The 27,792-nt window shown below is 49.9% G+C and overlaps 1 protein-coding gene across 3 annotated transcripts; it reads left to right on the top strand.

Annotated features, from left to right (window-relative positions):
- The first annotated feature begins 1,691 nt into the window (after nt 1-1,691).
- Nucleotides 1,692-27,342, top strand: RAD51D (RAD51 paralog D). Of its 3 annotated transcripts, none has more exons than XM_090025742.1 (11): nt 1,812-1,955; nt 2,547-2,697; nt 9,601-9,662; nt 9,830-9,948; nt 11,668-11,749; nt 13,885-14,019; nt 14,614-14,709; nt 16,073-16,163; nt 20,006-20,076; nt 20,446-20,613; nt 25,544-27,342. In XM_090025742.1, exons 2-11 carry the CDS (start codon nt 2,616-2,618, stop codon nt 25,625-25,627), a joined length of 990 nt encoding a protein of 329 aa, XP_089881868.1. In that variant the 5' UTR covers nt 1,812-1,955; nt 2,547-2,615; the 3' UTR covers nt 25,628-27,342. The 3 variants fall into 3 exon arrangements, with proteins under 3 accessions (XP_089881871.1, XP_089881868.1, XP_089881869.1); XM_090025743.1 differs by having other exon boundaries at nt 1,851-1,998; XM_090025745.1 differs by lacking the exon at nt 20,446-20,613 and having other exon boundaries at nt 1,692-1,955.
- Nucleotides 27,343-27,792: the final 450 nt, after the last annotated feature.

The following is a 27,792-nucleotide window of genomic DNA, read 5'->3' as shown; positions in this document are numbered from 1 at the left end:
GCAGCCCTAAGGAGGGTAAAACCTAGGACGTCTTAGGTTCTATATAGATTTTTATACCACACTTATCACCATGGCATCTACACACCTTCCAGGATTGGATCAGGTAACAAAAAATTAACATCTCACATATATTTGTTCCTTCCGTCTCACTTCAGAGTCTGGTACATGCAATGGAGTGCTTTGCACCTATACATTTGTTGCTTTATTTAGAAAAAGCAAGAATGAAACACACCTTGTACTTAAGGGTGGAAAATCAGGAGGCTTGTACTGGGAGTTAGCTCCTGTGGGAGTTCATTCTCCAGCCTCAGACAAGCCCTCACGTGGCCAGGTGGTGAAACTTTTGGAAAGGAAGACCAGATTTCAGTTTACTTCCTGAGAAGCTAGTTTGAAGGGTTGAAATTACAATCCAGCCTAGTATATTTGCTGTGGCTCATCTTACATTGCAAGAACTTGTTGCCAGCCTTGGCTATTTTCAAGGGGTCTAGGTTAAGCTGCAGAAATGGTGCTAAGCAGAAGGCCCAAAGCCTGTATTTGAGAGACTGTGAACTTTTGCAAATGTGACAATTAACTCGGCCAGCAAATAAAGGAAACCATTAAATAGAATTAAACAAAGCACAAGGCCTAAAAGGAGATAAGACCATACATTAAATAATCCATATGTGCTATATCATAGCTTTATCTTAAATAGTAGTAGTAGCTGATGGCTAGGAAATTGTATTTGGAAGTTTGCTTTTTGGAACTGTAGGTAAAGGAAATATTGCTTTAGAACAGTGGTTTTCAACCTTTTAAAAAAAGTGTACCCTTGGTGGGGGGGGGGGGTGGCCTTCCCAGCTCTCCTTCCCCTCCCAGCAGGGCTGGGGGTTTCCCACCCTTTCTGCACATTGGTTGGTGCAGGCGGGAGCTGGGCCGCCCTGCAAGAGCTTTTGCAAAAGCGGATTTCTCTGCTAAAAAGAGAATTCTGCGTTTTCTCTGATAAAAACAGGGAAACAGAAAACCTGGATCCCTGCTCATCATCCACAAAGGAAGGAGAATCTGCTGGAAGGGGTTGATTAGAGATGTATCCCATTTGGGAGCAGAGCTGGCTTTTTCACACCCCTTAGTTCTTTTGCTGAGCCTTGGAACCTCTCTGGTGCTTTTAATTCATAGACCAAATTCAGTTCTATTTCCAATCATTCGTGTTTCTGCAGCTTCCTTGTTACACAACCTTTGCTCTAGGATCTGAAGGAACACGCTCATGAGTTGTATATATGCTTGTTTCTAATATAATCCAACGGGCCCTAGTTTTAATTATACACAAAAAGCCAAGGGCTTTTTTACCCGCTTGTTGATGCCCAGCAAGGAGGGAACAGACTCCAGTTCTGATCTTATGCATGTGGTTATTCTTACTTGCACGAGCAGCCTCATGAGTCAGTGGAGCAACTCGTGTGACTTGCCGAGCTCTTTGCAAGTGTCTCTTTGCAACAAGCTCTGTGCAGAGGGACCCTCCCTTTGCTGAGGAATTTGCTGCAGGGTCACTGACTTCAGAGCGGAGCAGCGTAAGGGCACAAAAACTCCCACCGAAGAAAAGAGACTGGTGGCAAAACCAGAGGAGCTGGGGGAAGCTGTTGATATTTTTCAGTTGTAGGCCACAGTCCCACAGGCCAGGGGCTCAAGGGACTTCATCTACCCGGCTCTGAAGGCAGGATCAGGAGCGCCGCGGCTCTGGGGAGACCCTGTGCCGATCGCAATCGGACCGGGACCGGCAAAAGGGGTACTTCCCGCCCGCCGCGATCCTGGGCGTGGCCCGACGGGCAGCGCGCGAGCCCGGGGCGCGGCTTCCGCGGGGACGCTGAGCGCGGCGCCGCAGCGCGCCGGAAGTAGGAGGCCGGGGGCGGGGCCGCTAGGATGGGCACGAGCGGCGCCGCGCGCCGGGCTGGCGGGTGCTCGTCTGCCCGTTGCTGCTGCCCAGCCTAGAGGTGAGCCTGGCGTGAAGCGGCGCTCCCGGCGTCGCGGAGCGAGGTACGCGCGGTCGTGCGGCGGCGCTGGCGCTTCCCTGCCGGCAGCCCGCGCTTTCCGTGAGGTTGCAGCGGCCCGGCTGCTGCAGGGGAGAAGTGTGCAGGGGCAGGGGCTTTCTTTTTTGTCAGACTTGGCCCAGATGTGATGATATAAAGACGAGGATCCTGGGACTGTGCAAAGGGGCTCATAGGACTTTCCCTTTCCCCACTTCAGAGCGTGGGGGCGAGTGGTGACTTCTCAGGACCCCAGTGCAGGGAAGCTCCAGTCCCTGATTGGCACCTTTAGATGGTACTGCAAAGTACACCACAAATAAGTTCCTGTGCAACCAGCTGCAGGGGTCAGGAGAGCTAACTAAGCAGACTTGTAACTAGGCTCTTGGCCGAGGCTCTGGGAGGGACTCTTCGATTTGGGGCAGGGTGGCCTGGCAGGCATCTCTGGCGGTCAGAGCTCCTGGTGCGGGCCACGTCTTTGTTTCTCAAGTTGGGACAAGGCAAGGCCAGTGGCACCTCTGCGTTGCAGGATACAAACCCCTCCTCTTCTCTTCTGTGCAGGGTGCGTGTCTGCATGGTGTTCAGCCTCCCGTCTCCTGTGCCCTGCCCCTCTGGACACGTGGCAGGGCCATGGTGATACTGCATGCAGGACTCTGTCCTGGTCTGACAGCAGAGATGATCCAGCTTCTGAAAGCCAATGGCATCCAAACCGGTAAAAAGCAGCCCAGAGTCTCGGAGCAGGACTCACCCCACCCCCCAGGGGATAAATCGGGGATGGCAGAGGGCTCTCCCCTTTCCTAGGACTCCATAGCCTGATCTGATGGTCTGTGCTGTGGGGCAGCCCCTAGGAAACTACTCCAGGTCCCAGCATGTTTTGTGCGCCTTGCTGGCTGGCTCAGAGTCTAGCCTTGCTTTCAAGGGACAGTACAGTGGGTGTGGTTCATGCCTCATGCAGCAGTAGCGGGGACTATGGAAATCCCCATGCTGTAAAGGCAGCCAGATCTGCCTATCTAATTCCTGACCTTGAGCATGTTACTTTAGTACAGGGGTGGGCAGTTATTTTGGGAAGAGGGCCTCTTACTGAGTTTTGGCAAGCCATCAAGGGCCATAAGACAGTAGTCAGGCAAATAATTTTCTAATTTTTTTTAGGGGCCCCATGGGCTGGATAGAATGGCCTTGTGGGCTGCAACTGGCCCACGGGCCACCTTTTGCCCACCCTGCTTTAGTTTCATAGTTTCGTAGTTTCATAGTAGCTAGGGTCAGCAGGGACCTGAACAGATCATCTAGCCTGACCCCCTGCCACAGGCAGGAATGAGTGCTGGGTTCACAAGACCAGAATTTGCCCAAGGTAGGGGCGAGGACCACTTCCCTGGGAAGGTGGTTCCAGATTTTGGCCACCCTAGCTGTAAAAAATTGCCTTCTGATCTCTAACCTAAATCTGTTCTCCATCAGCTTATTACCATTGTTCTCATCACCCCAGGTGGTGCTGGGAAGAAAAGGGCTCTGTTGATCTCCCCAATGAGTTTGTAGGCAGCCACCAGGTTCCCCCTTAGCCTCCTCTTGCTGAGGCTGAACAGGTTCAGGTCCCTCAGTCTCTCCTCATAGGGCCTGTCCTGCTGCCCTCTCATCAAGCGGGCGGCCCTCCTCTGAACCCTCTCCAGGCTGGCCACATCCCTCTTGAAGTGCGGTGCCCAGTGCTGGATGCAGTACTCCAACTATGGCCTGACCAGTGTCACATAGATGGGGAGTATCTTCTCTCTGGACCAGCTTGAGATGCATCTTTGGATGCATGACAAGGTATGGCTGGCCTTGCTGGCTACAGTCTGGCATTGGCGGCTCATGTTCATCTCGGAGTCAATAATGACTCCAAGATCCCTTTCCGCCTCTGCTTTCAAGAGGGGAACTCCCCAGCCTGTATGTATGCTGTGGATTCCTTCTCCCAAGGTGCAGCACCCTGCATTTGTCTATGTTGAACCCCATCCTATTTTCATCTGCCCACTTTTGCAGTCTGTCTAAATCTATTTGCAGCCTCTCTCCCTTCAAGTGTGTCCACCTTGCACCCACATCTTAGTGTCATCAGCAAACATCAGCAAACTTGAACAGCATGCTTTCCATCCCCTCGTCCAAGTTGCTGATGAAGATGTTAAATAGTGCAGGGCGCTGAGGACCGAGCCCTGGGGTACCCCACTGCTCACATCTCTCCAGGTTGAGAACAACCCGTCCACCACTACTCTCTGGGTGCACCCCATCAGCCAATTTTTTACCCATCCAACTGTGTAGGTATCAGTGCCACAGTCGCTTAATTTATTGATGAGGATGGGGTGAGAGACGGTGTCAAAGGCCTTCTTAAAGTCTACAAAGGCTACATCCACGGCGACACCATCATCCAAGGCTTTAGTCACCTGGTCATAAAAGGCAACCAGGTTGGTCAGGCAGGACCTGCCTTTGATGAACCCATGCTGATTGCCCCTGAACATAATCTCTTGCTGGCCCCCCACAGATGTGCTCCTTGATGATTCTCTCCAAGATTTTCCTGAGCACCAAGGTGAGGCTTACAGGCCTATAGTTACCTGGGTCCTCCCTCCTCCCTTTCTTGAAAATTGGGACCACATAGCCAGTTTCCAATCCCCCGGCACCTGGCCATATGACCACGAATGCTCATACAGCCGGGCCAAGGGGTGCAATGACCCCTGCCAGCTCCTTCAACACCCTTGGGTGGAGGGCATCTGGACCTGCAGATTTAAAAATGTCTAGCCCTTCCAGAAGATCCCTAACTACATCTGCACTGACTGAAGGCCTGACAGAGCTATCCCTGAGATTGTCCCTGCCTCTGGTAGGTGGGATGTCCCAGTCCCTGTTCAAGAAAACAGAGGGAAAGAAACTGTTAAAAATATCAGCTTTCTTGTCTGGCACAGCCACAAGATTACTGTTTGTGTCTTGCAGGGGCCCTACATTGCCTGGTGCCCTCTTCTTGCTCCCAATGTATTTGAAAAAGGACTTTTTGTTGTCCTTAATCCTGGACAGTAGCCTGAGTTCCATCTCTGCCTTGGCCTTCCTAATAGCTCTCCTACACTCACGGGCCGAGGAGGAGTACTTCTCCTTGGTGATAGCTCCTCCCTTCCACTGGTTGTATGCCCCCTTTTTAGTCCTCAGGCATTGCTGAATGCCCTTGCTGAGCCAAGGTGGTTTCTGAGCACTCTCATCCACCTTGCATCTCTCAAGGACTGTTATCTCTTGGGCTTGGAGGATCACCCCCTTAAGGTATGACCATCCCTTGTGGACTCCCATCTTCTCTACCTTCTGGGCCCTCAGTGCCTCCCCCACTAGTCTCCTAAACTCACTGAAGTTGGCCCTTCTGAAGTCAAGGGCATTAGCCTTGGTGTAAGCCCTTGACACCCTGCGTTGGATAGTGAAATCCAGCAGGTGATGATCGATATTGCCCAAGTGGTCAAGGACCTGCAGTCCCCTTACCAGGTCATCCCCCGTGGCCAGGACCAGGTCCAGCAAGGACCTGGATAAGGTGAAGGACCTGTAATACAGCCAGAAACCTACACAAGCAGTCAGACCTGGCTGTCTGCTCCTCCCAGCAAATGTCTGGGTAGTTTAGGTCACCCATGACAATAACATCCCTTGACCTAACCACCTCCATAAGCTGACTGGAGAAGCCCTGGTTCAGCTCTTCCCCCTGGTTGGGTGGTCTGTAGTAGACACCCACTGTAAGGTCACTTTCGCCATGCCCCCCTTGTAGTTTGACTCATAGTGTCTCTGCCCAACCCTCCTCTACCCCAAAGCTAATCCTTGATGATGTGAGGTGTTCTTTGACACAGAGTGCAACCCCCCTACCTTTCCTCTCTGTCCTGTCTCTTCTATATAGGGTGTATCCCCGAATGCCTGCCGCCCAGCCATAGGTAGGGTCCCACCAGGTTTCTGTGAGCCCTACTAAGGCAGAGTTCTTACTCACAATCAGGAGGCACAGTTCCTCCTGCTTACTCCCCATACTACGAGCACTTGAGGCCTCCTGAGGGTGCACATTCCTTCCTCCCACTCCCAGGACAGTTGTGGCCCCCTACTCCCAGGACATTTATGCTTACCTGGGCTTCCCTTCCTCTTGTCACCCTGTGTGCTGGTGAAGCATCCACTCCACTTGAAGCGGCCCCTTTCCCCGGCAAAAGTTTAAAGCCCACCGTACGAGATCAGCCAACGTAGAGGAAAAGATACGTCTGCCCTTAGGGGAGAAGTGAAGCCCATCCTACCTCAGCATGCCCTCCATACAAAAACATGGGTCATTGTCAAAAAACCCAAAGCCTGCCTCATGGCACCAGCTCTGAAGCCACCAGTTAACCACGTCAGTGCAGGCCTCATGATGCCTACCCTGTCCGCTTACCGGGAGAACGGAGGAAAAATACCAGTTGGGCTCCCGTCTTCTTCAGTTGGTGTCCCAAGGCCCTGTAGTCCTCCATGATGTTATCTGGCTTGCCCTTGGATGCATCATTTGTACCCACATGAACTATAACCAGTGGGTAGTAGTCAGAGGGCTTGATGATTTTAGGGATGGTCTCTGTAATGTTGCGAATCCTTGCTCCGGGCATGCAGCAGACCTGCTGTGACCAGGGCTCTGAGCAACAGATTGAACCATCAGTTCTCCTCAGGATGGAGTCCCCGATGACCAGAACTTTGTCTCCTTCTTGGGGTGTGCCTCTTCTAAGCCAGTGATGTAGGTTGAGCTTCGGTTTCTCTAGGGACCTGTTCTTCTGCCACCTCCTCCAGTGGGGCCAGGGCCACGTACCTGCTGCCATCAATTAGTTGGGCATTGTGCATGCGGGGTCTCTCCGGTGGATTCCTTTCCCTGCAGAGAGCGGAAATGCATATCAGTTTCATCCTCTACTACCTGGATCCCCCGCAACATGTCACCTCGGCCTGGAGCTCTGCCACCTGCCCTTTCAGAGCCTGAAGACGCTCGCAAGAGGGGCAGGTGGGGGAGTCACCAGACCTCAGTCCCACACCGGACGAGGTGGTGGCCAGGCCCCCCAAGGGCTCCATCTGGGTGGAAGCCTCAGAGGAGCCCCAGAAGGATGGCACCACTGGGGCAGGCCCCTGGCAGCACTGTGAGTCCTCACCATGGCTCTCAGATGGTCCTTACCTCGCTCCTTGTTGGTAGAGCCTCCTCCCTCCTGAGGAAGACTCTCTTGCTGTCCTGCCTGCTTCTGCCTGAGCGAACGCCAGTGCAAATGCTGGCGCACCTTTGCAGAGTGAGCCTGTTTGTGCACTCTTTCATGTGAGGCTTGGGAGCACGGCTCCCTGCCTGACTCGGCAAAGAAGGATCCAGGGGGCTTCCCCTCTGGATCCTCTGCAGCTGCACAGGCTCCTGCACACTTACCTTCGGGGGGTTAGCTGCTGCTGCCACCGCCTCAGGTACGTATTTGGAGGCTTGGCATATCTTGGATATTTGAAGTTAGACTTTCTGCTAGGCCATTCCCTCTCGCTGCAGCACCTTCATCCCTGCTGCCATCTGGGAACAGGTAAGACAGGTGTCCCCAGGGAGCATGATGACACCAGGTTCCACTTCTGCTCTCAGCAGGGGTTGTTGGCTCTGAGAAGTGCCTGAGGGCCTTGCTACTTGTTAATTGTAGGTAGTTCCTGGAGCACTTAACCCCTGCATTGTCCACACATTAACATGTGAAACTAGTTTTAAGCACCCTTTAAGCAGCACAGCTTAAAATGTACCACCTCAGCCTAGACTGAGCTCTGATCCATCTTACCCAGATCACATTACACTAATGTGTAGCCACTGTAGGCTACTGCTTATTGTGAACTCCCTCCCACCCCCTGTGGCCTGGATTGGATCCACTGCCCCCCGGCCCCTCTCCCCAGTTGAATCAGCACCCCTGTCCCCTACCAGCCATGATTGGCCTGCTGCCCCCTGGAATGGGCCCACTGCCGTCTAGCAACCCAAATCCCCATTCACACACCTCCCCCCCCACCCCGGTTCCCCACAGCTTACTTTTGGCTGCCAGTGCTGTGCCAAGGGTTCAGGCAGCGGAGGGAGCCCCCACTGCCAGCCCCTGTCACTGCTATCACTGCTCTCTGGGCTGGGCTCAGCCCAGAGAAGAGCTGCTGTGCATTGGCAGCAGTGGAGGTGGGGACCAGGCAGAGGTGTTCCCTTTCCCTGCCTTTCCCCTGGGGACAGCACTGGCAGCTGAAAGTAAGTTGGGAGGGACGGGGGATCCCTGGGGAGGGAGGGGGGGGTGGTAAGGGGTGGAACCTGAGGGACAGGAGGAAGCCCAGAATGGGTGGGGAGGGGACAGGATTCTTACCTTTTGGCTCTCAAGGTCTCTGCTGGCTTGAACATACAACTGCTTCAAACTCGAGCTAGCTATAAGACTGATCGGCATTTGAGCAGCTCAAACTACAGTGTGTAACAAGGACCTAAGACAGAGGTGGGCAAAGATGGGCCTGCAGTGAATTCAGCCCTTGAGTTCCCAGCAGCCCCTGCCCACATCAGTGTGGCTGACTTCCATGCGGACCCCAGAAGTGGTGGCATCGTGACAGCGTAGGACCGGAGTTTCCACGGAGACCAGCCCCAGCAGCACTGGCAAGGCAAGCGGCTGGGCGGGGAGCTGCTCTGGGGCTGGGATCTTACAGCGGTGACGGCGTGGTCCAGAGCTGGGACAGAGCTGTGATTCATTGCCCACACGTCTTGGAGCAGCTCCCCATCCAGCTGCGTGCCCTGCCGGTGCTGCTGGGGCTGGTCCCCATGGAAGCCCTGTCCTGTGCTACTGGGGTCTCCATGGAAACTGGCCACAGCAACGCAGGATGGGATTGCTGGGAAGTGGTGTCCAGCTGCCAGCCAGATCCACCATTTTTCCCCTACCCTAAGAAATGCATGAATTCACAAACTGAATGTGGTGGGGGGGTTTACATTTGTTCCTAAACTAATCCCATCACTGGAGTCAAGGGTCCTGGAGAGAGACTGGGTTTTTTCTTCTTCCCAATCTAATTTGGGCCCCTGCCTGGTTTGGCTAGAATGGCAATTAGAACCATTTTTCTTAAAAATGGACTTTTAGAGCTACTGTCCATGGGACCCAGTAAATGTCTAATCTTTGGAGATTGAAACTTTCACTCACTTTCACTGTATTACTATTAGTCTGCTTTCTGTGCATCCATTTTGATTGAAAAAACGGAGGTATTAGGGACACAGAAACAGAGGCTGAGCAAGCAGCCTTCATCAGCTTGTCTTGCTTTAGATCTTTGGCCAACAAAGCACTTTGATAATGTCTTTTAATTCTTCCTGCTTTGCCAGCCATGGGCTTTTGACCGTTATGAAGCTGTTTGGGCAACTGGTGATAAACTGGAATCTTCTAAATTAAATTCACTGTAAACCTTGTGTCCCATTACAAACCCAGCAGAGACAGGGGAGTCCTTTGAGCTGAGTTGCTCAGCTAACTCGGGTATCATTGTCTCTGGCCGGAGCTGCATTTTAGCTTGATTTGAAGCTACTCTAAGGTTGGGAGATGACTAGGCTGAATGGTGGGACTGTGTGGTAGTTAATTACTTTCCTGGCATTGTGGAGCAGTCAGACTTTTCCAGCTGCTTATCTCTTCATTCTGTCTTGCAGTGGTTGACTTCATCTCATCAGACCTGGAGGAAGTTGCCCAGAAATGTTCTCTGTCTTACAAGGTGAATCCTGAAAACATCCTGAATGCTGATGTTTACCCTGGACCACAACCCTGCTGTAGTAGGGGCTGGACAAAGAGATGGTCCTGCCTCAAGGAGCGTCTACTTCCAAAGCTCCTCAACCTTGTAGTACCTCAGTCTCATGTGTGGCTGGCTGTCTCTCTCCACAGGCTTTGGTGGCAGTGAGACGTGTTTTGCTGGCCCAGTTCTCAGCATTTCCCATCAACGGTGCTGATCTGTATGAGGAACTCAAGAGCTCCATGGCTATCCTGTCTACAGGGAGCAAGAGGTGAATGTGTTGGGCATGTAGAGAAGTGAAAGATGCACCTGAGGAGTTTGTGTGTGTTACACAGGCTATTGCTGGAAGCGGAGTTAGGTTGGAATTTTGATCCCAAAATGCCCCAAGTGCCATCTGGATGAGGTTGGACCTGAGACTGGGTCCTGCCAGGATTCCACACCTGTAAGGACTGGGCTGAGGCCCTTGGCACCTGGAAGCAGCAGGATTGCCTCCTGAGTACAGGGCAATTCTACTTTTCCTGTCAGAATTGATAGTCTCATCCTAGTTGAAGCCACCAGTCTATGCCTGTGCTATTACAAACGTGCAAAGGTGCTGCAAATTTCATTCACGTGCAATTTTATTTGCAATGGCAGCATCAGGAGTGGAAAGCTTTTTCCCAGCTTTCAGAATGTGCCAAGCAATTATGCACATGCTAATTTAATAAAATCCTAGAACAGGAGTTGGCAACATTTTTGGACAGAGTGCCAAGAACACCTGCAAACTTGGCTTTCAAAATGTTGGTGTGCCAGGAGCGGACAGTGGGGGAGCCACAAAGGGCCCGATCCTTTTTGTGGCAGGGAAGGGGCTGGGGCTACACTGCCGTCTGTCTTGAGGTACGTGAGCCAAGCAAAATTCCTTTGTGTGCCACACTCTGGCATCTGTGCCGGGGGTTGCCTACCCCATCCTAAAACGTCTGGGCTGGAAGAGACCCCAAGAAGTCATCTAGTCCAACCCCTGCTCTGCAGCAGGGTCAAATCTACTGCAGGGTACTTTGTTTCAGTGCCTCACTGCCTTTATAGTTAGGAGGTTTCCTTAAGAGCCAGCCCACAGTCTCCCTTGTCACAGATGAACCTGGAATTTTCTTGTCTGCCTCCCTGGGAAATGTGAGAAGTCAATTGCCATCCTCTTTATAACAACCTTTTATGTACTGGGAGGAGATTGAGTCCCTACTCAGTTTTCTTTTTTTCAAGATAAAAAAGTCTTCCTTCAGCCTTTCCCAGTAGGCCACATTTGAACCACTGAGATTGGTTATAAGTCCTTGAAGACGGCTGAGCAATGATCATCTTGAGAGTAATGGCCAGGCATAGAAATTAATGGTCTGATGCTTAATATTGCCTACTTTCCCTTTCTCCCTCCCTATGACCATTCAGAAAACCTCACCATATTCAAATCTCTAGACATTCAGACATGAATGGCATGTGCCCCCAGCAGCTGGGGGGGCACAGCTTCACCAGCCGCGGTGGGAGCCTGGTGGCAGTGAGTAGGGAGCTCCCGCAGATGCTGCTGGCACTGTCGGCATTGGGGGGGTGGCAACCACCCACAGGCGCCACTGGCAGTGGCCAAGGGCGATCAGGTGCCAGCAGCAGGGTGGCGACCACCTGCAGGTGCCATCGACAGTGTCGGTGGTGCCTTTTTGCAGGGGGTGCACCGTCACATGCACCCCCTACTCATCGCCCCTGCCTTCAAACCGGCAGGGTCTCCCTTTCCCATTTTGGCCGTGCTTCTGTATGTGCCATACTGTGTATGTTTTCTACTCTGACCAGAACTGCAGAGCGGATGGGAAGCATGAGCATCCTTGGCTCTGAGGCTGTGGATTCTGGAGGGCCTGGCCAATGAGGAATTTGCTTTCTGACCGTACTTCAGCTGCAGGTGCTCAGGAATTGCTACTTTGCAGCCTTGGATGATTCTGAGGCTGAACTAACCTCTTCCCTGTGTGTGTTTCTCATTTAGCTTGGATAAGCTGCTGGACTCTGGCCTGTACACTGGGGAGGTGTTGGAGCTTATGGGAGCACCAGGCAGTGGGAAGACACAGGTGAGTCGCCCTGGGTTAGATGGTGCAGTGTATAATGGAAGGGGTGCCAAAATTCCTCCTCGTATATAAAGTGTCATCCATTTACATCCTGTACTGTATGGCACAGTCTGCATCCAAAGATGGGTTCAGACCTTGTTTGTAGATGCATTTTCCCTTTGGTTTGATAGCTTGATTTGTGCTCACTGTGGAAATAGTTACAAAAAATTAAAGACACATAAATGGCTACAGCCAGACTTGTCCCATCCGTGCCGTGGTTCTTCTCCAGTAACTGGCCCTAAGAAGGAGATTCATTAACCTGATCCATCTTGCACCATACCCAGAAGCTGGGGCTCTGAAGAATGAGATGGAGCAAATTCTTGAGCAAAAAGCCTCTGGCAGCAAAACTATCTATCTTTGATATTTGCATGAAAACTGATAGATGTATGTAGGCTGAAGGTCCCTACTTATTCCATATGGAGATCAGGCAGTGCGCTTGCTCCTCATCTTGGCTCAGGTGTGCCCTGTTGGGTATTGATGTGTTCTAGTGCCAGACAAGCCCTTCCATTCAGAAGGATGGGGGGATTTCATAGATTTCATAGACTTTAGGGCTGGAAGGGACCTCGGGAGATCATCGAGTCCAGCCCCCTGCCCAAAGGGCAGGAAGTCAGCTGGGGTCATAGGATCCCAGCAAGATAAGCATCCAATTTACTCTTGAAGGTGTTTAATGTAGGTGCTTGAACCACCTCCGCTGGCAGACTGTTCCAGACCTTGGGGGCTCGGACAGTAAAGAAATTCTTCCTTATGTCCAGCCTGAAACGACCTTGCAGGAGTTTGTGACCATTCAACCTCGTCATCCCTTGGCGCGCTCTGGTGAACAGACGTTCCCCCAGATCCTGGTGGTCACCCTTGATAAACTTATAGGTGGCCATCAGATCACCCCTGAGCCTGCGCTTTTCCAGGCTAAAGAGTCCCGTGGCTCTCAGCCTGTCATCGTAAGATCTGTTTTCCTGACCTCTGATCATGCGCGTGGCTCTCCTCTGGACTCTCTCAAGCTTCTCCACATCCTTTTTGAATTGTGGAGCCCAAAACTGGACGCAGTACTCCAGCTGCGGCCTCACCAAGGCCGAGTACAAGGGGAGAATGACGTCCCAGGATTTGCTCGAGAAGCATCTATGGATGCATGCCAGCATTTTGGTCGCTTTACTAGCTGCAGCATCGCATTGCAGGCTTATGTTCATCTTGTGGTCAATAATGACCCCCAAGTCTCTTTCTTCTGTAGTGCTAACCAACGTAGCACTGCCGAGCCTATAAGGGTGCTGCAGGTTTTTCCTCCCAAGGTGGAGAACCTTGCATTTTTCGGTGTTAAACACCATGAGGTTCTCATCTGCCCATTTGCTGAGCTTGTCCAGGTCAGCCTGGATCACCCGCCTATCTTCTGGCGTGGATGCTTTGCCCCAAAGTTTGGTGTCATCGGCGAACTTGGCCAGTCCGCTCCTGACTCCAATGTCCACATCATTAATGAAGATGTTGAGCAGTATGGGTCCCAGGACAGAGCCTTGAGGGACCCCACTGGTCACAGGGCACCATGATGAGTGCCTGCCATCAATCACAACCCTCTGGGTCTGACCACGAAGCCAATTTCCCAGCCAGCGGATCGTGGTGGACCCAAGGCCACAACTGGGCAGTTTGGCCAAGAGGTGATTATGGGATACCAGATCAAAAGCTTTTTTGAAGTCAAGATATATGACATCAATCTCTTCTCCCTTCTCCAGGTGATAGGTCACCTGGTCATAGAAGGAAATGAGATTGGTCAAACAAGACCTACCCACAACAAACCCATGCTGGCTATCCCTTAGGATGTTAGCCTGGGCCAGTCCCTCAAGGATGGCCTCCTTAATCAACTTTTCTAAGATCTTCCCCAGGATAGAAGTCAGCCTAATGGGCCTGTAGTTAGCCGGATCCACTCTCCTCCCTTTCTTGAAGATCGGCACCACATTGGCCTTCTTCCAGTCTTCGGGCACTACACCAGAGCGCCAGGAGTTTTCAAAGATCCATGCCAGGGGCTGGGCTATGATGCTCACCAGCGTCTTGAGTACCCTGGGGTGCAGATTGTCAGGGCCAGGGATGGACTCATGCTTGTGCTCTTTCCCACCTAGGTGTGCCTCAGCATAGCAGCAAGTGTGTCCCACAGCCTCAAGCAGAATGTCCTGTTTATTGACTCCACAGGCGGGTTCACAGCCTCTCGCCTACTCCAGTTGGTTCAGTCCAGGACAGAGGAGGAGGAAGAGCAGGTGAGAGAAGCTGCAGAGTCAGTGGCCTTCAGTTTCAGGAGCAAAGAACTTAGATACTTGTAAATGGCCTTCCCACTTAGCTATCTGAGCAGTTGCATGCAGTGCCTCTGACAGACCTTCAGGCAATTCCATGCTTCACTCTTTCCTCTTCATGGGTTTGTCCTAGTTTCTTTCAGTGGGTCTACTCTTAGTTCAGTGGGAGTTGTGGGTACTCAGCCCCTTTTAAGTACCAGACCACTTATTCAGGCACTTAACCATAGTTTGGGGTGGGAGGGTGCTAATTCTAGCCTACGATGCTTTCAGCCTTTATCTTTTTGTGTCCTAGTTTCCCCATGTCTAAAATGAGGACTGCACTGATGCGTGGGGCAAAGGGCTGTGGGTCCTTGACATGAAGGTGATAGATAACTGCAAATGCTCTTATTATTAGGGGCAGGGCGAGTTCACTGGGCTAGTAGATATGCTGGCTGGGAGTGGTGGACCCCAGGTTCTAATGTGTACTCACCATCCTGATTTTAAAGGGTAAGCTGTAGTGAGGGGAAAGCTATAGGAGACTGTGTATTCTGTGTGTGATACTGCTGCTGTCCTCCTCTGCAGGTGGAGGCCTTGCAGCGAATACAGGTGGCCCACGTGTTTGACATCTATAAGATGCTGGCTGCACTGCAGGAGCTCCGGCACTGCATGTCCCAGCAGGTGGGGCCTTGTCATCCTCCCTGTTTACTGCTGTAAAGTCACACTGTAAAGAGCTGAGTGTTGAAAGTGACATTGGATCTGATCCTGCCAATGCATGGAGCTGCTTATATATCACCCTAAAAACTTAGGGAACTGTGACACCTACACAGTCATATGGGTCACAAATTGGCTGGAGGGCCGCACCCAGAGAGTGGTGGTGGATGGGTCATTTTCGACCTGGAGGGACATGGGCAGTGGGGTTTCCCAGGGCTTGTTCCTCGGGCTTACACTGTTCAATATCTTCATCGGCAACTTGGATGAGGGAGTGAAAAGCACCTTGTTCAAGTTTGCAGATGACACTAAGATGTGGGGAGAAGTGAGCATGCTAGAAGAGAGGGACAGGCTACGACTGGATCTGGACAGGTTACAGAGGTGGGTGGATGAGAATAAGATGGGTTTCAATACGGACAAGTGCAAAGTATTGCACCTGGGGAGGAAAAACCATCAGCATACCTACAAGCTGGGGAACTCCCTTGTCAGCACAGAGGCAGAAAAGGACCTTGGAGTCATTATTGATTCCAAGATGAACATGGGCCACCAATGTGGGGATGCAGTCAGGAAGGTTAATCACACCTTGTCACACATCCACAGATGCAACACGAGCAGGTCCAAGGTGATCCTCCCCCTCTATACGACATTTGGTCAGGCCGTAGTTGGAATACTGCGTCCAGTTCTGAGCGCCGCACTTCAGGAGGGTTGTGGACAACATGGAGAGGGTCCAGAGGAGGACCACCCGCATGATCAGGGGGCAGCAGGGCAGGCCCTACGAAGAGAGGCTACGGGACCTGAACCTGTTCAGACTACACAAAAGAAGGCTGAGAGGGGATCACCTACAAACTTGCCAAGGGGGACCAGCAGTCAATGGGAGAGTCCCTGTTCCCCTGAGCACTCCTGGGAGTTGCAAGGAATAATGGCCATAAGCTGACTGAGAGTAGGCTCAGGCTAGACATCAGGAGGCACTACTTCACGGTCAGGGCGGCTAGGAGCTGGAACCAACTCCCTAGGGAAGTGGTGCTCACCCCTTCCCTGGGGATCTTCAAAAGGAGGCTAGACAGTCATCTAGCCGGGGTCATTTGACCACAACATCCTTTCCTGCCCGTGGCAGGGTGTCAGACTTGATCTGCTTAGGTCCCTTCCGACTACCATCTATGAAACTATAAGACTGCAGGATTGGGGTTGCTCTTCTATGGATCTTGGTGGTATCTAAGTGGCCTCAGGGCTCTCCCTGTTCTAATGTTTCAGGGCTGTGCTGTCCCATACTTCAAGTTGCTATTTTGAATGCTGCTCTATTCCTTTCCCTCACACATTGTGCTTCACTCTTCAGGTTGTTTGTTCTGTGGGTCCCGTGAAATTGCTGGTGGTGGATTCTGTCTCAGCTGTAGTTTGCCCGCTCCTTGGAGGCAGGCAGTCGGAGGGTAAGCATACTTGCCTGGAGGGCAGGCTCTAGCTTGGGAATTTGGGACTGGGCCTCAGGCTGTAGGCACACAACCTGACTGCTACACAGTGAGGTAGAATCATAGAAAGTTAGGGTTGGAAGGGACCTCAGGAGGTCATCTAGTCGAACCCCATGATCAAAGCAGGACCATCCCCAACTAGATCATCCCAGCCAAAGCTTAGTCTAGCAGGTTGTTGAAAACCTTTAAGGATGAAGCTTCCACCACCACCCTGGGTAGTTCTAGTGTTTTACTGCCTTCCTAGTGATTTTTTTTCCTAATATCTAACCTAAACTTCCCCTGCTGCAACTTGAGACCGTTGCTCTTTGTTCTGTCATCTGCCACCACTGAGAACAGTCCAGCTCCATTCTCTTTTGAACTGCCCTTCAGGTAGTTGAAGGCTGTTATTAAGTCCCCTTTCAGTCTCCTCATCTCTAAACTAAATAAGCCCAGTTCCCTCAGTCTTTCCTCATAAGTCATGTCCCCCAATCCCTGAACTGTTTTTGTCATCCTCCACTGGACTCTCTCCAATTTGTCCATATACTTTCTGTAGTGGGGGGTCCAAAACTGAATAGAGTATTCCAGATGTGGCCTCACCAGTGCTGAATAGAGGGGAATAATTATTTCCCTCGACCTACTGGCAACCCAGTATGCTGTCAGCCTTCTTGGCAACAAGGGCACACTTCTGGCTTATATTCAGCTTATTGCCCATTGTAACCCCTGGGTCCTTTTCTGCAGAGCTGCTGCCCAGCCAGTCAGCCTCCAGTCTATAGGAGTGCATGAAGTGCAGGACTTTGCACTTGTCATTGAACCTCATGAGCTTCCTTTTGGCCCAATCCTCCAATTTGTCTAGGACACTAAATCCTAGCCCTACCCTCCAGTGTATCTGCTGTTCCCCTGAGCTTGGTGTCATCTGCAGACTTGCTGAGAGTGCACTCTCTGCCATCTTCCAGGTCACTGATGAAGGCATTGAACAAAACCGGCCCCAGGACGAACCCTTGGGGCACTCCACTTGATACCAGTTGCCAACCAGATGTTGAGCCATTGATTGCTACTCTCTGACTCTGACACTACATCCAGTTTTCTATCCACCTTACAGTCCATTCATGCAGCCCATACTTCCTTAGTTTGCTTGCAAGAATATTGTGGGAGACCATATCAAAAGCTTTGCTAAAATCAAGGTACACCACATCCACTGGTCTTGTTGCATCCACAGAACCAGTCACCTCATCACAGAAGACAGTCTGGTTGGCCAGGCATGACTTGCCCTTGTTGAATCCATGCTGGCTGTTCCTAATCACCTTTTTCTCCTCCAAGTGCTTAGAAATGGATTCCTTGAGGATCTGCTCTATAATTTTTCCAGGGACTGAGGTGAGGCTGACTGGTTTGTAGTTTCCTGGATCCTCCCTTTTCCCCTTTCTTAAATAGTACTATGTTTGCCCTTTTGCAATCAACTGAGACCTCTCCTGATTGACATGAGTGTTCAAGGATGATGGCCAATAGCTCTGCAGTCGCATCAGCCAACTCCCTCATCACCTTCAGGTGTACAAGTCCATGGAGCCAGATGGAATACGTCCAGCTTTTCTAAGCAGTCTCTACCCTGTTCTTACACTGGGGAGGAGGTGAGCAGCCCTCAGTAAACTGTGCTGCCTAGTGCAGTAGTTTGGGAGCTGACCTTGTCTGTGAAGACAGGTAAAAAAAAGGCATTGAGTACTTCAATCTTTTCTGCATCCTCTGTCACAAGGTTGCCTCCCCCATTCAGCAAGGGACCCCCACTTTCCCTAATCCTCCTCTTCCTACTGACATACGTGTAGAAATCCTTGTTACTATCCTGGATTTTATTCTGTAGTAAGGAGCAGATGTGGCCAGCCTTCCAAGTAAGCTGCCTGCAGTAGGTGGTATTACATTGTGTGGCCACTAGGTGGTGTATGAGCTGCTTTTATGAGTGAGGGGCTTTTTCTGGTTTGAAGTTTACTGGTGTAGTGATGTGCTGATAATTTATAGTAGCATATAGCTACTCTTTCCTGTTAGAGGAGTAATTCGGCCTGTAATGGAGTGACTTACGTAGTGTCCAGCATGTTAGAGCAGGCTTGATTAATCGAGTCTGTTGGAGCTTGGTAATTACTGTGCTCCAGCAGCTTCCTGCACCTTGTGTATCAGTGTCCCTGTGCTTAAAAATGGTGGCGGGGTATTTGAACTAAAGCTCTCAGAGCTGCTCTAATTAATATGCCACCCTTTCCAACCCTAGAGCATGTGTAAAAGTGCCCAATAGGCTCAAATAATGAGGATTCATTCATCCCAACTTCTGGTCTTTGCAGATAACAATCCTGCCTCTTGCAAAACATTCAGAATGTTTGGCACTGAATGTCCTTTGCAATCAGGTAGCTGGGAAATCTGCTTCCAGCACTCCTGGGCCCACTGATTACCTGCAAAAATTCAGATGGCATTGGCAGTACAGAACTGTACCTTGTACTCTCTGATACCTGGGCCTGGGGGAGGGGAGAGGGAGGATTTTTTTTTTTTTCAACTTTTATGCCAGTGTTGTGTTGGATGATATAACAGCCTGTCTGTTTAGGGTACAACTGGTAAAATGCAGGTATTTGATAGCTCAGGATGTATGGCTTCCTTGGTACTTGTCAGGCTGCAGCTGAGAAGTAGGCCCTCTCCATCTAGTATTGCTCTGCATGTGCTAAGCCTGGAAATGAGGCTGCAAAGCAGGCCTGAGGCCCCACACTACACCACCAAGGTTGTTGAGCTGTCTGTCCCCAATATGCCTGAGAGCAATAGTTCTCTTAGAGTAGATACCCTCACTTCTTGGTTTGACACATTTGAGGTAGTAGGGGATAGGCAGGCCATGCTTTTCAGCAGCTCTCTCAAAAGTGCCAGACTGACATCCATTCATATATCTTCTTAATTGTGTCTCTCCCAAATAGTCCTGTAGGTCTAACTTCTTACTCCTCAGGATTCTGTGGGGCTGCTGCAGGCCCTTGCAGATCTTTGTCAGAAATTCTAAGAAGTTGGTGTCAGGGAAGTGCAGTGGTTTGGCAATGGAACAGCAATTGCTGCAAAGGCCAGACTGACTGCAGCTGATGCATAGACTCAAGGATGAGGAGTTAAAACTGCTCGTTGCCAGTCCTCTGAGCAGTCTGCTGCCCTCAGAGTATTGGTGGGGGAGGCCTCAGTATGGCTTCACTTAGTCATTTCCTGTTTTGGGGGGGTGTGTGTAGCAGGAACTCAGCAGTGGCAAAGATCACCTGGTAGCCTTTGTGAAATAAGGGACCAATCTTTAGAGGAGAAGTCGCAGGTCATGGAGGCACACTTCTTGGGGGAGGCAGTGTCACCTAATGAATAGAGTACTGGATGGGGCTCTTCTGCTGGTTCTGGCCTGCTGGGTGAACTTTAGGAAGTACCAACACCACCCTGTGCCTTAGTAACCCCAACAGTAAAATGGAGACAGTGACACTAACCTGCTTTTCTAAAGTGCTTTTGGACTGAGGAACAGTGTTCAGTAAGAGCTAGGTGTATCCCAGAACTGATTATTTGGGCCTGATGCAGTGCATGTTGATGTTGTGCCTGGGTGCAGAGGCTGCTGCTGTGTATGCTGGTTTTGTTCTTTGGATAGTTGGAAAGTAAGAGGGCCTAGCTGTGAAATGGACACTGATGAACAGCATTAAGCTAATGTAATACACAGAGGTTAACCTTCTTGAGTGGATGTGAAGGTATCCTGATGAGCTGCACTAGATTCCTCATCTCAGGAGATGGCATTGGTCTCTAAGACTTCTAGTGGAAGCATGTGCCAAAATATCCTTTTCTTGTCTCTGTAGGCTTGGCCCTCATGATGCAGCTGGCGAGGGAACTGAAGACACTTGCCAGGGAATTTGGCCTGGCTACTGTGGTGAGTGCCCCTGGGCTTTGTCTTTCTCTTCCTGGGGTGAGTGGTGAGGGAGATAGCAGGTATTGGAGGAACAGGGGTATTTGCTTTCCAGATAAGTGAATGTGGTTAAAGCTGAACAGGTCTGCAAAATGGGAGCCTAGCATCTCTAAAAGCATCACCCCTGTGAGACTGTCCTCTGAACTAAAACTTGGCTCCCATGAAGCCTCCTCTACCTTCTCCCTGTAGAGGGTGAGGAGAAGGAGAGGAATAAGAATCCATAGAAACAGCTGATTTATCCATTAGCTTCCTGAGTATCCCAGTGTTTCCTTACAAGGAACAGTGACGTTACTACTGGTAGCTGCCTAATATGTCTACTTTATTGTACTGCAGGTGACTAACCATGTGACAAGGGATAGTAGCAGTGGCCACCTCAAGCCAGCCCTGGGCCGCTCCTGGAGTTTTGTGCCCAGCACGCGCGTGTTATTAGAGAGCAGCCAAGGGGCTTGGGGGAAAGCCAGTACACAACGTATTGCATCCTTAAGAAAATCGCCCCGGCAGGTGAGAATTTCCAGGTGAACCAGTGAGGAGGTCATGGAGAAGAAGGTTTGGAGCAGAGTTGGTAGTAGAGGCAGAGTCCTTGCTCTGGGGGTTGCAGGAGCTTGGGCTTACCCCACGCGTCTCTGCACTGGGCTGGGGTGCTAGTCGCAATCCAAGCAAGCCGTAATCTGTTGAAAAGAAAAAAATGATGTGGATTGTAAATAGTCTGACTTCTGTTTCTGGGTGTGTGAAGTCAGTGGATCCATTTCTTACTTGGATCACAGTGACTCAGTTGCTCCATTCCTCCTGACTTGGTCCCTGATGATCTTGTATCTCTTTTTGTAAGGAGAGGAACTGATGTCCTGGCTACTTGGCAGTGTGGGTAAATACATCCACCTTGGCTCAGATTCTTGCTACCATTTCATACTGGATGCTCTGGGCCAGATCTTCAGGGAGTCTAAACCAGCATAACTAGTGGTTCATAGAATCATAGAAAATTAGCATTGGAAGGGACCTCAGGAGGTCATCTAGTCCAACCCCCTGCCCAAAGCAGGACCATCCCCAACTAGATCATCCCAGCCAAAGCTTTGTCTAGCCAGGTCCAAGGATGGAGCTTCCACCACCTCTCTGGGTAACCTGCTCCAGTGTTTTACTACTCTCCTAGTAAGAAAATTCTTCCTAATATGTAATCTAAACTTACCTTGCTGCAACTTGAGACTGTTGCTCTGTTCTGTCACCTGCTGCCACTGAGAACAGTCCAGTTCCATCCTCTTTGGAACCGCCCTTCAGATAGTTGAAGGCTGGTATTAAATGCCCTCTCAGTTTACTCTTGTCTAAACTATATAAGCCAAGTTCCCTCAGTCTTTTCTCATAAGTCATATCCCTCAGCACCCTCACCATTTGTGTTGGCCTCCAATATCTCTTCATCCTTTCTGTGGTGGTGGGGCCCAAAACTGAATAGAGTATTCCAGATGTGGCTCACCAGTGCTGAATAGAGGGGAATAATCCTACTGGCAACACTTCTACCGATGCAACCCAGTACGCTGGCAGCCTTCTTGGCAACAAGGGCACACTGCTGGGTCATATTCAGCTTATTGTCCACTGTTAACCCCCAGGTCCTTTTGTGCAGAGCTGCTGCCCAGCCAGTCAGCCCCCAGCCTTATAGTGGTGCATTGGGATTGTTCCGTCCTTAGTGCAGGACTTTGCACTTGTCCTTATTGAACCTTACAAGATTCCTTTTGGCCCAATCCTCCAATTTGTCTAGGTCACTCTAAATCCTAGCCCTACCCCCCAGCGTATCTGCTACTCGCCACAGCTTGGTGCCATCTGCAGACTTGCTGAGGGTGCACTCTGCCAGATCATTGATGAAGACATTGAACAAAACCAGCCTCAGGACTGACCCTGGGGCTCTCCACCTGATACCGGCTGCCAACTAGACATTGAGCCATTGATTACTACTCTCTGAGCCCGATGATCCATCCAGTTTTCTATCCACCTTACAATCCTTTTATCCAGGCCATACTTCCTCAGCTTGTCCATGAGACTGTTGTGGGAAACGGTATCAAAAGCCTTGCTAATATCAAAGTACACCACCTTCACTGGTCTCCCCACATCCACAGAGCCACTCACCTCAGCATAGAAGGCAATCAGGTTGGTCAGGCATGCCTTGCCCTTGATGAATCCATGCTGACTGTTCCTGATCACCTTTCTCTCCAAGTGCTTAGAAATGGATTCTTTGAGGATCTGCTCCATGATTTTTCCAGGGACTGAGGTGAGGCTGACTGGTCTGCAGTTCCCTAGATCCTCCTTTTTTCCCTTTCTTAAATATGGGTACTGTATTTGCCCTTTTCCAGTCATCTGGGAGCTATCCTGATCACCATGTGTTTTCAAGGATGATGGCCAGTAGCTCTGCAGTCACGTCAGCCAACTCCCTAAGCACTTCATCAGCCAACTCGCTCAGCACTTTCAGGTATGTCCCATCTAGCTCTATAGACTTGTACACGTCCAGCTTTTCTAATAGTCCCTAACCTGTTCTTTCACTGTTGGCTGCTCACCTCCTCCCCAAACTGTGCTGCCTGGTGCAGTAGTTTGGGAGCTGACCTTGCTTGTGAATATTGATGTGAAGAAAGCATTGAGCACTTCAGCCTTTTCTGTGTCTTCTGTCACAAGCTTGCCTCCTCCATTCAGTAAGGGACCCATACTTTCCCTGATCCTTCTTTTGCTACCAGCATACTTGTAGAAACCCTTTTTGTTACCCTTCCCATCCCTTGCTAGCTGCAACTCCAATTGCGCTTTGGCCTTCCTGACTTTGTCCCTGTAAATGCTCTTATGCTCCTTCCTATTCATTTGTCCAAGTTTCCACTTCTTATAAGCTTCCTTTTTGTGACTTAGTTTACGGAAGAGTTCCCTGCTAAGCCAAGCTGCTCTTCTGCCATACTTGCTAGTCTTTCTGTACATTAGGATTGTTTGTTCTTGCACTCTCAGTAAGGCTTCTTTAAAATACAGCCAGCTGTCCTGGACTCCTTTTCCCTTCAGATTGGCTTCCTAGGGGATCCTATCTGTGAGTTCCCTGAGTGAGTCAAAGTCTGCTTTTCTGAAGTCTGGGGTCCTTACTCTGCTGCTGTCCATGCTTCCTTCCACTGCGCTGACCGTGCCAGCAGCATCTGCGGAAGCTCCCAGCTTACCGCTACCGGGCTGCTGCTGCTACAAGCACAGCCATGCCCCCCAGGGGCACGGGTTGTTGATGCCTGAACTCAATCATTTTGTGGTCACTGCTGCCAAAGGTATCTACTACTACATATGAATTCTTCCCTGTTTGTGAGCAGCAGGTCAAGAGCACAGCCCCTAGTTGGCTGCTCCAGAACTTGCACCAGAAAGTTGTCACCCTCGCTATCCGAAAACTAACTGGATTGCCTGTGCACTGCTGTATTGTCCTCTCAGCAGATGTCAGGGTGATTGAAATCCCCCGTAAGAACTGTGGGTTGTGATTGGGAAACTTCTGCTAGCCATTTGAAGAAAGCCTCATTCACCTCCCTCACTTGCTTCCAGGGGAGGTGGTGCTCTCCCCTACCTTGGGGATCTTCAACAGGAGACTGGACAAGCATCTAGGTGGGGTTGTTTGACCCCAGTGCTCTTTCCTGCCCAGGGCAGGGGGTTGGACTTGATGACCTACTGAGGTTCCTTCTGATCCTAACATATGTGAATCTAAACCATTTCTTCCTAGTCTGGTGGTCTACAGCAGACACCTACTACAACATCACACTTGTTGCTCTCCCCTCTAACTTTAACCCAGAGATTTTCAACAGGCTTATCTCCAGGTTCTCTCGTTCTTTAATGTTTCACTTCCTGGTTTGAACTCCCTTAGGATGTGGCTGTGTGTTTGTAGCTGGTGAAATTATTCCTGTGTACGTTCATTTCTAATCCAGTTTGGGATCCCCTGATGTGAAAGAACTATAAAATGTGTGGGACATTAATGCTTTACTTGACTTCAGGCATATTAATTATTATTTGTACTGCAGTATCTCCAGAAGCCACAATCAAGATTAGTGCCCCATTATGCTGGGCACATAATAACAACTTGTAGCCCATGTTGTGAACTGCTGTCAGTGACTGCTCTATGACTGCAGCACTTCACACAATTGGAAAAAAGAGAAAAGCATTGAAGTTGAAGCTGCTTGTCAGTTTTTGACTTGCAGAATAGCAGCCTTGAAACTAAGTGACAGCTGTCAATTTCAAGGCCACTGTTTAGCCAGGTAACTGCTTGGTAACCAGGACTAAGGAGATGCAAACAGCTGAGCATATTCTGTGTCTGCCTGAATCAGCCTGTGGCAGAATACCACTTCTGTCTGTCCCCAAAAACTGCTATGAGACAATTTGGTTAACATGGTCACTGCAAAGGGCAGACATCCCATGGGCTCTTTAGGTAACCCTGAGTTGTAAACTGAGCTGGATACATTCTTGAGGGAGGGGGGAAAACCTGCTCCCTCTGTCTATATAACTGGCATCACATACCTGGGGAGGGGGTTAGAGACCCTGCCAGTCTACCCAGAAACCAGTGATGCATTTCAAATTGATTGGCTGGCAGCCAGCAGTTGCTGGCCTCCATTGGACTAGGTAAATGAGGTCATAAGGACTGCCCAGGAAGAGGAGCAGTAGCCATGATGAAATCTTAAGTTGAACCATCTGAAACTGGCTTTCTCATGAGACTCACGATCAGTGCCTTCAGAGGAAATCTCCACCTGCCTCTGGATGATACTCATGAGTAAGCTACCTGAGATCTAAGTAGATAAATAGCTTGCAGTAACTCAGATGCATGATCAAAGATGCAGTCACCCTATTTGCTCTGTGGGATTTCTTTGATATTGCTCTACCCTGTACTCTATTCCAAACCAACTCCTTGTCACCAGTAAAGTTCTCCTTTGTATCTAGTGTGGGACCCTTATTGGGAGTGGGTCTAGATTATGCTTTGGGGTCCCCTTGGTTTGGCTGACTAAAGGAGACCACTACTGGTGCTTCAGACTGAGGGAAGCACCCCAAGGTCTTGCGGTGGGTTGAGTACCCTCAAGGACTGCTAGGCCTGTGTTTCCCAGGGGGCACAGGGCCAGGATCAGTCCAGACCTTGGGTAGTGGTGGCGTTACCCCCAGGGTAGTGGGTGTGCCTCCAAGGGGGTCGGCCAGAGGTGAGGTGCACCCAGGGAGGCACTTGGAGCCTGGAAGATGGTCAGGCATAGTGAAGTGGGTGGCTCAGTGCAGGAGCACCCCCGACTGGCCCACCACACAGCCAATATGCTAAGTTCCTTTAACATTGACATCAGTGGGAACTGGTAGATGGCTTGCAGTGTCTGCATGTCTGTTAGAGATGGGCATTTTTAAGTGGCTTTGACTCTACAGGTGTTCTTAGTGGCAGATTCTCAGCTATGCAAGTTTAAACTCCTTTTGGCTTCTCTTGCAGCCAACTGGAATACAGGTAGAACTGGACATTGGAGGCTATGAAGCATTGGAAGAGAGACCAGGTGCATCTGGAGAGGAACTCTGATGGAGGTGAAAAGATGAAAAGTAGATTTCAAGGCCAAGATCTTGTGTTTCTATTGTGGACAACTTTGCTGCTAAAATAGAAGAGACTGCAGAACTGGACAGTGCAAGCCAAGGCACTGTTAGGATGAGGAGAGAGTTCTGTAGTCCCAGTAAAGCGGTATTGTATTCCATCACTGCCCCACCTCAGGTGCTCCCTTCTCCAGTGTGACTCTGGGATCGCAAGGATTTCAAGGGAAAGCCTTTGTGGTCTGGGCAAGTGCAGCATGTGTGGCTGCAGTGCTTCTCTGAAACTCATTTGAACCACCGACCTGTTGCCTGGGGTCTTATGGATCAGCAGGAGAACCTCTGTCCTCATAGGATCAGCAGAATTCACTAACAGCTCTATAAACCCTTGCTGGTCAATGACTTCTATTTTTTCCCTCCATAACCACCTGCTGCCAGATCCCAGAATCCTTTGGAGGGGAACCTCTGGTAAGCTTCAAGGAGGAATACAAAAGAACTGGGCCTTTGAGAGCAAGAATCCTGTCGGCTCCAATAGATGGTAATCTAAAACACTGTTTTCACTGTAGAAAACAGTTGTTACAGCAAGCTTCAAGTGTCTGCCTCACCCTGCTTATTCCTCAGTGGAACTGTAGTGGACATAGGCTTCTAAAGGAAAGGGACATGCCTGGCACTCAAGTGTTACAAATGTTTGTGATCAAAACCTTTCTACAGAGTATGAAGGAGTGCATTGTAAGCAGCACTGGTATTCTTGTACCTGAGTAATGTGTATCATGTGGCTGTTGCCTTGTGGAACTGGGCCTTTTGGGCCAAATACTTCACTGAGGTAAATGTGTGGCCCTTGGCTTACACCACTTGAGGATCTGGCTGTGTTTAAGGAGTATTATTGTTGATGTAGTTGGTGTGTGTTTCTTTTCATCTACTTCTTTTTTTGCTTGAAAACCGGGCACTTGTGTATTATTGAGGTGGTTCTACCCCAGCTGTACCCAATGTTTACAGTTCAAAGTGAGGAAAGAAATGGCAGGAGCAGAACTTGAAATCTTCAAGAACTGTATTAGGACTCTTCCCACCAGATAAGTTACAGCAGTGTTTGCACCAGTGACAGCTCTCATGTAGACAAGGCTCTGGTGTCTGAACTCACAGTTGCTTTTTGTCTGACATAGTTCTGGTGGAAGCTATAGAAATGATGGCAATAAACACTACTGCAGTTGAATAGCTGTTTGACCCATGAGCCTTTTAAATACATTTTTCCAGCTAAGACATTTCTGAGGATATCTGATTTTTATTTGTAAGCCAACTTCCCCACCAACAAGAAAATATCTGAGATTGTAGCCAAAATGAACATTTGACAGAGCTTTCAGGGAGTAACAGGAGGTCTTGCTACCCCTAGCAGATTGTTTCATACATCTGTGTGTCACTACAACTACAGTGCTTGAGAACAACTCAGATCTCTGTCCCCTCCAGGATATAATTTAATGGGAAGGTGGTGAACATCCCCTAATCACAGAGTTGATTAAAAGAGAGGCAATGCCTGTCCCAGAGTGTTTACAATCTCACTTTTTCCTTTGCAAATTGTTCATTGTTTTATGTGTGGAGACATTATGAGTCAAATTCTCTCCCAGGGAAGTCAGTGGAGTCGGGGCAATGTGTGCCAACAGAGAATTTGGCCTGTTATGCTTTTTGTACCAGCTGTGAATAAAACATTGATTTTTTTTTAATATATATATATACTTTTTAGGCACCCCCCTTTTCTTATGGTTGCATTATTCATCAGTTTGGGATTCCTAGAAGAAAGCTGAGTATAAGCAAGGGGATATGGAGCAGAGAAAGAAAAGAATGTCAAAATGTCTAGTAACACACATTTGCATTAAGGTTTTGACAATGAGAGTGTGATATTACATTCTGTAAGACTATGTCAATCATTAGGGAAGAGATGCAAATATCTGATTTAGGTGAGCTAACTGGGGGACTAATTTAGTTTTGGGCAGTTCTTATGACAGATTCAGAAGGAAATCTTGAGCTTGGGAGCTGAAGTAACTTGATAGCATAGAAGGAGGAGACCTCCAGTTAGATGGAGCAAGGAGAATGTAAGAGGATTTCTCGAATGGGAAGTCACAAGGAAAGGGGAGACTATCAGGAGTGAGTGGGGTGGGAGAAGGGTGGCTA

This window comes from Crocodylus siamensis, chromosome 13 (assembly GCF_052110815.1).
Source record: "Crocodylus siamensis isolate JL-2025a chromosome 13, ASM5211081v1, whole genome shotgun sequence".
Classification (NCBI taxonomy): domain Eukaryota; kingdom Metazoa; phylum Chordata; order Crocodylia; family Crocodylidae; genus Crocodylus; species Crocodylus siamensis.
This window is presented reverse-complemented; position numbering and strand designations above follow the sequence as displayed.

Coding starts and splice junctions, on each gene's coding strand:
- RAD51D (XM_090025742.1), top strand. CDS start 2,616: ATGGTGATACTGCATGCAGGACTCTGTCCTGGTCTGACAGCAGAGATG. Junction 14,020..14,613: donor CAGAGGAGGAGGAAGAGCAG/GTGAGAGAAGCT, acceptor CCTCCTCTGCAG/GTGGAGGCCTTGCAGCGAAT. Junction 16,164..20,005: donor TGGAGGCAGGCAGTCGGAGG/GTAAGCATACTT, acceptor TTGTCTCTGTAG/GCTTGGCCCTCATGATGCAG.